Below are 11,219 nucleotides of genomic sequence, written 5' to 3' on the forward strand. Positions count from 1 at the left end.
ACGAGTGAGCAGGTGCGTTATCGTGATGCAAAAGCCATGAATTGTTTTTCCATAAATCGGGGCGTTTTTTTCGGATTGCTTCACGCAAACGTCGCATAACTTCAAGGTAATACTCCTTATTAACCGTACGGCCTTGTGATAAGAACTCATGATGCACCAGGCCCCTGCAGTCAAAGAAAACTGTAAGCAAAACCTTCACATTTGATCGAACTTGACGTGCTTTTTTCGCTCTTGGTGACGTTGAATGCTTCCAGGTGGACTATTGTGCTTTGGTATCGACATCATAACCGTACACCCGTTTCATCACCAGTTGTGACCCTTTCAAGCAAACTTGGATCGTCGTGAACGTCGTTTAACAGCTCCTGAGCGATGTTCATGCGATTGTTTTTTTGGTCAAAGTTCAGCAGTTTTGGAATTAATTTTGCTGCCACCCGTTTCATGCCCAAAACATTTCAAAAAATGTTATGACATGAGCCAATTGATATGCCAACTTCATCAGCAACTTCTCTAATTGTGATTCGGCGATCATTCAGAACCATTTTTTCCACTTTTTTCACATTTTCATCGATTGTTGACGTGCTGGGTCGACCGGAGCGTTCGTCATCTTCAACGTCTTCGCGACCATCTTGGAAACGCTTATACCACTCGTAAACACTTGTTTTTTCCATAGCAGACTCACCATAGGCTTTTTGTAACATTTCACACACTTTGTTACACTTTATATCATTTTTTACGCAAAATTTAACACAAATTCTTTGATCTATTTCTTTTAAAAAACGAAAATCGCCGAGCTCATAAAAACACGTCAAACCTTAGTGACTACCGCAGACAAAGTAAACAGTGAATATAGCTGAAAATTTCATCATACTTCAGGGGCATGTATACCAACACAATAAAAAAAAAATTTTGACAATCGGACTCTCCAGACCCTCGAAATTTAAAAATTCCGGGTATTTTTTGAACACACCTCGTATTTTCATTTTTAAGTCTCTGCACGTCTTAAATGGAAGCTTTTGCAATTACCTTTAAAATGCCCTGCGGTGTTTTGTGATACGATGATTTCCGACCGAGATACAAAACTTTCAAGTTTGCCTAATTTTGAGGTAAGCATGGCAAAAGTGATTGACGGGCAGTGTAACTAGTCATATTAGCAATTTCTGTGTATGTGCTTTTGAAGATATTTTTTTCGTTTGTTTCTTTGTACAGTTTTTTTAATAAATTATTTTAAATTTGTAGAGCTCATAACTCATCATAGTCCTCATAAGTTGTAGTTTCCACGCATTTTCCATTTTCCTTTTGTTTTTATGTAATAATCTATTTATAATTTATAATTCCATTTATAAGTTTAATTTGCTCTCTACTTACAACTTTTAGCTGAGCGTACTGTAGGTTTGAGGTTACTGCAAAATCTGAGTGATCTTGGCAGATTATAACAGTGCTGTTTAGCAATCTGACTGGGCTTTCTATATTATATTTAATCACTATTTCATTCGTATAGTAAAAATGACCACAAACTGTGCACACCACTGCATCTACTTTTAAACTGGGATGATATTTATAATGTCTGTTTAGCGTAGCATCAGGCGGGTCTTTACCTCTCGACGCCAAAATTGCGACTGAATACACAATTGCCTTAAAGTTTTTGAAATTGGTACTTTGGCAGTGAACGACATGGCGGAAAAAAGCTTTGAATGAATGAAAATGTCCAGAAAAAATGACGTGAAATCGCTGCTTGACATTCAATGTCAAGCTCCTTTCATCGCCGAAAAATGGTGAAAACTATGTATCTTTACCTATAATAGTTCCTTATTAAAATTTAAAAAACCTCTTTTTTTATATATTTTTCGCTATTTGTTATTCGTTGCTGAACTTTTTTTTTTCTTGCACGCAGCACAATCTTATTTAACAACGTGATATGCACTTTTTCACCATATAACACTTCTAGTCTTAATTAACGTTATGTGAATATACTATAATGCTTGGACTAAAAAAAAGTCACAGAAATTAAAGAGAAGAAAATAAACCATACCAAAAACATGCATTCGTCGATAGATACTGAAGAAATTAAAAGAGAGATCGAAACCTATAATCATAACGTAACTAGAATATCTAAATTTAAACATAGAATGACTACACCGCCTTTACCAATATTCTTCGTAGAACTAAAGACGAGTACGAACAACAAAAAATTTTACGAGATCGAAAAACTTATGAACCGAGTCATTAATTTTGAACCATCATGTTAGAAAATAAATATTTCCCAATGTCTATGCTGCCAAGAATTCGGTTACACAAAAACTACCGTAATAAAACTCAAATTTTTGTTAAAAAAGCGAAAAACTATTATATAACAGACTGTCTAATTCAAATAAAAATAGAAGAAGTTAATTATTCAAAATATAACGAAAATCTTGTGGCTAGTTATAAAGAATGCAGTATTAGGAATCTTTTTCAGCAGAAATTATTGCCAGCACTAAAAGACATTTACATCCATTAATTCCTCTTTGTTTGTGGAGATTCTTGGTATGAGCAGGCTTTGCGCCCTCTCTAACTCTGCAACATCTGTTCCGTTGATTGGATTGTTTTGTTGTACTGCTCACTCCTAGACCTAGTTTGGTAGCGATCTCGTGACCTGTTCTAGTTCGAATATCGAGACAGGCCTTTCGAGTTTTTTGGACGAGATATTCAGGACGTTTTGTTGAAGATCGTTAAATCTTTCTTAGATCTCTCAAGCATTTTTGCAGGTTTCAATTTATCATTAAAATTTTCCCCAAAGAGCCACTCATTCATAATAGTTTCTTTGAAGGCTTCTTTTATTGAAGAGTTTATTTTTATACGAGAATAAAGAAATTTACAGTTCTTTACATGAGCCTATTTATCAAAATATTTAATGCGTTCCTTTTTTGGAAGGTCACTTCTATAGATTTCCTTTCTTCTAACTTCAATGTCGAGATGTAATGTTAGCGGATACATCTCATTCGGTTATAATTACCATACATTTGCCAATAACCTTTAAGATGTTATCATCCATGAAGCCTGCAATGGCTCAGTCGGTAGGGCAACGGACTCGCACCCGGTAGGCCCGGGTTCGATTCCCAGTTCCTGCTAATTGATACTAGCACCACTGAAAAAAGTTTCATGTGCTTTGTTCTCAAACACATTGCAAGCCTCCGTCACTTATTAGCACTGATAGAGCATAAATAGAGCGACGTTAAATAAAAAAAAAAAAAAAATATCATCATCCAATTCCTTGTTAAGATTTTCGTCATCATCAGAGTTTAAGCTATCACTACCTGGTGACGCAAGAGTTCTTTGTTTGATTGAAACGCGTAACATAACGAGATCAATCAAAGTATAAGTAAACCAGGATACTAATAGAATCGTAAAATGGGCATTGACTAGGGATATAAATATACATTATCATAACAAACAGTGATACTTGTGGATTGGGTTGGGTTCACCGATCATGATGCACTATATTGAATTGTTATTAATAATGGAGCTCCATAAAAAAAAAGTTCAAGTACTAAAAACGCTGATTATAAATACGAGGTTGGTTTAACCTGATCAGGTCAGGTTCAAGCTCATTTCAAGGTCAAATCCGCAGAATTCATTCAAAGTAACTTGAAATAGTAGGTCTATGGATTTGTCGGGTTGCTGAATTCGTATCCGGGGTTAGTTTAACTTTTGAAGATCATATTCAATATGATTTCACGGTCAAATACACAGAATTCATTACATATAACTTGAAAAAACGGATCCATAAGCTTTTTTATTAATGAAATAAGCTTCAAGGTCATGTTCAAGGATACTTTAAGATCAAATCCGCAGAATTAATCAAAACTAACTTGAAATACTAGGTTTATAGGATCTTCGGAGCACTGAATTTAAATCTGAAGTCAGTTTAACCTTATCAGATCATATTAAAGTTCAAAGTGCATGCTCAGGTCACACGCATTTAAAGTCATTTCATGATCAAATACACAGAATTCATAAATATAACTTGAAATAACGGGTCTATAGGTTTTTTGAAAAGCTGATTTCATATTTAGGGTTGATTTGACTATTAGGTAAGTTTGAAGTTCATTTTAATGTCTTCGACGTACATAGACAACCATAACTGGACACGTGCTCATACAAGCTACGAAAAGTGACGAAGTATATTTTCCCACGTTAATACATTGGCGCTTCCAGACAAAGTAGTAAAAACATAGAATGTAAAGCGTGATAACAACAATAAAAAATAAATATTACATATTCAAAAGGTATCACAGTCAGCTGTATTTCAAGCTGTAAAGAGAGTTTGTACCTTTAAAAATTACACAGGTCAACATGATTTATATCGCACGAACATGAGCAACATATTCCGAAGGTTTTTGATGCGCTGAACACAAACCTGGCATCAAAAATGCTCTATCACGTCACATTTTCGAAATATTCTAACCTAAAAGTGCGAAAAACACGTATTTATGCTGTTTTCGAAGCTATATTACACCGCAAAAATTTTTGTTTACTGAAAACTAATGTGACCATTTGAAAGTATTGCTTCTGCCCTTTCCAACACATTTTTCAAATTTAACAAATCTTTTTTTTCGCGGAGATATCATCGAATGAAGTTCACCACTTTAGCGATTCCATAACAACAGTACCAACAATACAAATATGACAGCCCCACGAAAAAGTCATATGTGAACAAAAATGCAAAAGGTAATACCATTACATATATGTTTTTGGGGTCGCTGAATTCGAATCCACGATTCATTTGACCCGATTAGCTCAGGGGTCAAAGTTAGATCAAGGTCAAATCAAGATTATCCCATTAATCTTGGTCCAGGTACTGTTTCTATAGGTTTTTGAGGTCGCTGAATTCGTATCTGGGGTGCGTTTGACCTGGTCGGCTCAGAGTCAAGGTTAGGTCAAAGTAAAATCCAAAAAATTGCATTCAATGAACCCGAATTTAAGGTTTATCTGACCAATAACCCCCTAATATTTCTATGGCAATGTTAGCAACCCCCTAATAACCCTCTAATAACCCCCCCCTAATATAAACTATTCTATAAATATCCTAATAACCCAATGACAGTCCTATCAACCTCCAATAATGCAATGGCAGTGCCATCAACCCCTAATAACCTCCTAATAACCGCATTAATAAGAACTATGCTATGAACCCCTTAATAACGCATTAATAAGAACTATGCTATGAACCCCCTAATAGCGCGATGACAATCCTATCAACCCCTTAATAGTGCAAAGGCAAACGTTACTCCTTTCGATCAAGCGGGATTTTCACAACAGGATAGTTATGAGTCCGGTTTCCATTGATCATATGCCCTTCTTTTCAACAGTCCTTTTCAGAATAGTTGAAAGGTTCGGCGTATTTTTTGCGATCGAGCGGCATTTTATTGACAGTTCTTTTCAGGATAGTTGAGAATTCTGCTTTGGCCCACCTTACGCGCATCTTTTCAACAGTCCTTTTCAGGATAGTTGAAAGATTCGGCGTACTTCTTGCGATCGAGCGGCATTTTCTCGACAGGCCCTTTCAGGATAGTTGAGAATCCTAGTTGAAGTTTCTAGTAATCTTCATCGTCCTCGTGCTCCTAAGATCTATTTATAATGTCTCCCCGGAGTTGCGTGAACGATCCTAACAAGTTCTGCAACGTATGTGGACTTTATGCTACTAAAAACCAAAGGAGATTACGCCTTCAATCGAAACTGCTTACAAAAACTATTTCGGCTATTTTATCGTGAATGTAGACAAATCTTGGGTGCCAAACACAATTTGTGTAAGTTGCCATACAATATTAAGTCGTTAGAATAAAGACGACTCTTCGCAAAAATTGCCTTTCAGTTCTCCGATGATCTGGCGTGAGCCACGTGATCATAATGACTGTTACTTTTGTTCTATTGACCTGAAAGGTTTCAACAGTAAGAATAAATCTGCAATTTTGTATCCTAATGTCTCATCTATTACTAAACCAGTTGTACGGGGGACTCTTGTCTGTGAGAAATCATCACCCCTAAAGAAAGCAGAATGTTTACCTACTACTTCCAGGAGCCCAGATAAAATTATTAGGGGGTTACTGGGGGGGGGGGGGGGGGGGTGATAGCACTGTTATTGCGTCATCAGGGGGTTATTAGCATAGTTCTTATTAGGGGGTTATTAGGGGGTCAGTTATTAAGGGATTGATAGGATTACTGTTGGGTTTTTAAAGGGTTTATAGCATAGTTCATATTAGGGGGTTATTAAAGGTTTATTAGGGGGTTGATAGCACTGTCATTACGTTATTGGGGGTTTATTGTATGCCAACTTACACAAATTGTGTTTGGCACCCACGATTTGTCTACATTCACGATAAAATAGCCGAAATAGTTTTTGTAAGCAGTTTCGATTGAAGGCGTAATCTCCTTTGGTTTTTAGTAGCATAAAGTCCACATACGTTGCAGAACTTGTTAGGATCGTTCACGCAACTCCGGGGAGACATTATAAATAGATCTCAGGAGCACGAGGACGATGAAGATTACTAGAAACTTCAACTAGGATTCTCAACTATCCTGAAAGGGCCTGTCGAGAAAATGTCGCTCGATCGCAAGAAGTACGCCGAATCTTTCAACTATCCTGAAAAGGACTGTTGAAAAGATGCGCGTAAGGTGGGCCAAAGCAGAATTCTCAACTATCCTGAAAAGAACTGTCAATAAAATGCCGCTCGATCGCAAAAAATACGCCGAACCTTTCAACTATTCTGAAAAGGACTGTTGAAAAGAAGGGCATATGATCAATGGAAACCGGACTCATAACTATCCTGTTGTGAAAATCCCGCTTGATCGAAAGGAGTAACGTTTGCCTTTGCACTATTAAGGGGTTGATAGGATTGTCATCGCGCTATTAGGGGGTTCATAGCATAGTTCTTATTAATGCGTTATTAAGGGGTTCATAGCATAGTTCTTATTAATGCGGTTATTAGGAGGTTATTAGGGGTTGATGGCACTGCCATTGCATTATTGGAGGTTGATAGGACTGTCATTGGGTTATTAGGATATTTATAGAATAGTTTATATTAGGGGGGGGTTATTAGAGGGTTATTAGGGGGTTGCTAACATTGCCATAGAAATATTAGGGGGTTATTGGTCAGATAAACCTTAAATTCGGGTTCATTGAATGCAATTTTTTGGATTTTACTTTGACCTAACCTTGACTCTGAGCCGACCAGGTCAAACGCACCCCAGATACGAATTCAGCGACCTCAAAAACCTATAGAAACAGTACCTGGACCAAGATTAATGGGATAATCTTGATTTGACCTTGATCTAACTTTGACCCCTGAGCTAATCGGGTCAAATGAATCGTGGATTCGAATTCAGCGACCCCAAAAACATATATGTAATGGTATTACCTTTTGCATTTTTGTTCACATATGACTTTTTCGTGGGGCTGTCATATTTGTATTGTTGGTACTGTTGTTATGGAATCGCTAAAGTGGTGAACTTCATTCGATGATATCTCCGCGAAAAAAAAGATTTGTTAAATTTGAAAAATGTGTTGGAAAGGGCAGAAGCAATACTTTCAAATGGTCACATTAGTTTTCAGTAAACAAAAATTTTTGCGGTGTAATATAGCTTCGAAAACAGCATAAATACGTGTTTTTCGCACTTTTAGGTTAGAATATTTCGAAAATGTGACGTGATAGAGCATTTTTGATGCCAGGTTTGTGTTCAGCGCATCAAAAACCTTCGGAATATGTTGCTCATGTTCGTGCGATATAAATCATGTTGACCTGTGTAATTTTTAAAGGTACAAACTCTCTTTACAGCTTGAAATACAGCTGACTGTGATACCTTTTGAATATGTAATATTTATTTTTTATTGTTGTTATCACGCTTTACATTCTATGTTTTTACTACTTTGTCTGGAAGCGCCAATGTATTAACGTGGGAAAATATACTTCGTCACTTTTCGTAGCTTGTATGAGCACGTGTCCAGTTATGGTTGTCTATGTACGTCGAAGACATTAAAATGAACTTCAAACTTACCTAATAGTCAAATCAACCCTAAATATGAAATCAGCTTTTCAAAAAACCTATAGACCCGTTATTTCAAGTTATATTTATGAATTCTGTGTATTTGATCATGAAATGACTTTAAATGCGTGTGACCTGAGCATGCACTTTGAACTTTAATATGATCTGATAAGGTTAAACTGACTTCAGATTTAAATTCAGTGCTCCGAAGATCCTATAAACCTAGTATTTCAAGTTAGTTTTGATTAATTCTGCGGATTTGATCTTAAAGTATCCTTGAACATGACCTTGAAGCTTATTTCATTAATAAAAAAGCTTATGGATCCGTTTTTTCAAGTTATATGTAATGAATTCTGTGTATTTGACCGTGAAATCATATTGAATATGATCTTCAAAAGTTAAACTAACCCCGGATACGAATTCAGCAACCCGACAAATCCATAGACCTACTATTTCAAGTTACTTTGAATGAATTCTGCGGATTTGACCTTGAAATGAGCTTGAACCTGACCTGATCAGGTTAAACCAACCTCGTATTTATAATCAGCGTTTTTAGTACTTGAACTTTTTTTTTATGGAGCTCCATTATTAATAACAATTCAATATAGTGCATCATGATCGGTGAACCCAACCCAATCCACAAGTATCACTGTTTGTTATGATAATGTATATTTATATCCCTAGTCAATGCCCATTTTACGATTCTATTAGTATCCTGGTTTACTTATACTTTGATTGATCTCGTTATGTTACGCGTTTCAATCAAACAAAGAACTCTTGCGTCACCAGGTAGTGATAGCTTAAACTCTGATGATGACGAAAATCTTAACAAGGAATTGGATGATGATATTTTTTTTTTTTTTTTATTTAACGTCGCTCTATTTATGCTCTATCAGTGCTAATAAGTGACGGAGGCTTGCAATGTGTTTGAGAACAAAGCACATGAAACTTTTTTCAGTGGTGCTAGTATCAATTAGCAGGAACTGGGAATCGAACCCGGGCCTACCGGGTGCGAGTCCGTTGCCCTACCGACTGAGCCATTGCAGGCTTCATGGATGATAACATCTTAAAGGTTATTGGCAAATGTATGGTAATTATAACCGAATGAGATGTATCCGCTAACATTACATCTCGACATTGAAGTTAGAAGAAAGGAAATCTATAGAAGTGACCTTCCAAAAAAGGAACGCATTAAATATTTTGATAAATAGGCTCATGTAAAGAACTGTAAATTTCTTTATTCTCGTATAAAAATAAACTCTTCAATAAAAGAAGCCTTCAAAGAAACTATTATGAATGAGTGGCTCTTTGGGGAAAATTTTAATGATAAATTGAAACCTGCAAAAATGCTTGAGAGATCTAAGAAAGATTTAACGATCTTCAACAAAACGTCCTGAATATCTCGTCCAAAAAACTCGAAAGGCCTGTCTCGATATTCGAACTAGAACAGGTCACGAGATCGCTACCAAACTAGGTCTAGGAGTGAGCAGTACAACAAAACAATCCAATCAACAGAACAGATGTTGCAGAGTTAGAGAGGGCGCAAAGCCTGCTCATACCAAGATACTTTTACCAAATATTTTTACCATGATTTCTTCTAAGATAGTAAAGAATCTTTTGGTCAGAAGAGTATCTTAACCATAACATGAGCATTGTTCAAATATATTACCTTGAATAACTTTCGCAAAATCAAGTAAAACAAAAATGAAAGTCTTCCACAGAAGCTGCAAGTTGTCATCTTATTATATATTTCAGTGGGCTTATTCGCATGTCATTTTATGACCTTGTTGTTTGATTAATTCATGGCCAAAAAATGTTTTTACAATTCTATCTGGTCTACTTTGTTACTATTTACAATTTAAAATATTCCTATAATTTGCAATTTAATATATTTCCATAATTCTATTTAACATATTTTATTATCATTTGCAATTTATTAATAAGTCAATTTTTACTAAAATATTTTTTTCTAATGATTTTGTTAGGTTCACATCGACATCGATTTACTCAGCGAAGATAGATGTGATGTAGGTGCATCCCAACGGTATTCACGTAAATTCGTAATACTTAGCTTTTGCATCATATTTGGAGGACTTTTTGGATCATGTTATCTCTCTAATTCAGTTCCAATTTTTCAACCTGTTGTAAGTTAATAAACTTAGTCTACTAAAGTAGTATTTTTAAATAAATATCTTATCATGATAATATTTATTTCAGATGGAAAAACAATATCCATGGAACGGAAAAAAGTATTACACTTTTATTAAGAATCAGTAACATTAACCTAACGTCTGTATTTCTACCAATCTTTGAGCAATAAAATTTATTAAACCATTCAAAGTTTAATATTTGATTCGTGTTAACGTGCGATATATGTTAATAAAAGGAAAATGAGAAGTTTTGATTTTGAATAAGTTATTATCTTTGGAATGCTGTACATTACAAGAATTAATCTGAAAGTGTTACAACTCTTGCAACACCTAGGAAAACCATCATCGTCCTTTTCCTCCTTGAAACCGACCAAATAATTATTTCCAGCCCGCGTCCTAATAGACTTTAAGGAAGTGTTAAAATTCCTTTATAGACCGAAGGGGGGAGGAGCTAAAAAGAAATAAATATTCCAAAATTAGGGGCGAATCTAACATCTAAATTATCGAATCCAACCAATGACAATATTTCTTCTAGATCAAGACGGGGACCAGAGAGATTTTCGGAAAAGACGAGTTACCAAACGAATAATGGTCAGACAATGCGAGGCGATACTTACGCGTCTAAATACTTATCTCTCTCTCTCTCTCTCTCTCTCTCTCTCTCTCTCTCTCTCTCTCTCTCTCTCTCTATTTAGTTAACCCTTAACTTGCACACCCCATTTTGGCCACGTAACTGCTCGGTGGGGTAAATCTACCCCAGCCCGAAAAACATCGAATAAATCAGAGAATTGTAGATATTTTGCTATGAAAATTTTTTCTAGTATATTTCAAACCTTTTACTACAAAAAAAATATTCAAGTTAACAATTTTTAATGTTACACACACTGAAAAAAAATTGTTGAAAAAAAAAAATTAATTTTATTTATTGTTAAAAATTGTCTGGGGTAAATCTACCCCACATAGCAGTTAAGGGTTAATTTATCTTATGTTGTAATAATAATTAGAATAACTATTATATATATATATATACGTTTTAAGTTTATCCATATG

At 35.4% G+C, this 11,219-nt stretch overlaps 1 protein-coding gene across 1 annotated transcript in view; it reads left to right on the plus strand.

Moving 5' to 3' along the window:
- The window catches only part of LOC131675483 (NADH dehydrogenase [ubiquinone] 1 beta subcomplex subunit 8, mitochondrial), a 148,013-nt gene extending 137,635 nt beyond the window's left edge, over positions 1-10,378 (plus strand). The window contains exons 3-4 of the mRNA XM_058954480.1: positions 10,005-10,163; positions 10,237-10,378. Of these exons, the coding sequence (XP_058810463.1) occupies positions 10,005-10,163; positions 10,237-10,296 (219 nt within the window). The 3' untranslated portion in view covers positions 10,297-10,378. The remainder of the gene's footprint in view (positions 1-10,004; positions 10,164-10,236) is intronic.
- Positions 10,379-11,219: the final 841 nt, after the last annotated feature.

The sequence above is a fragment of the Phymastichus coffea genome, unplaced genomic scaffold (genome assembly GCF_024137745.1).
Source record: "Phymastichus coffea isolate CEN01 unplaced genomic scaffold, Cenicafe_Pcof_1.1 PCOF00023, whole genome shotgun sequence".
NCBI lineage: Eukaryota > Metazoa > Arthropoda > Insecta > Hymenoptera > Eulophidae > Phymastichus > Phymastichus coffea.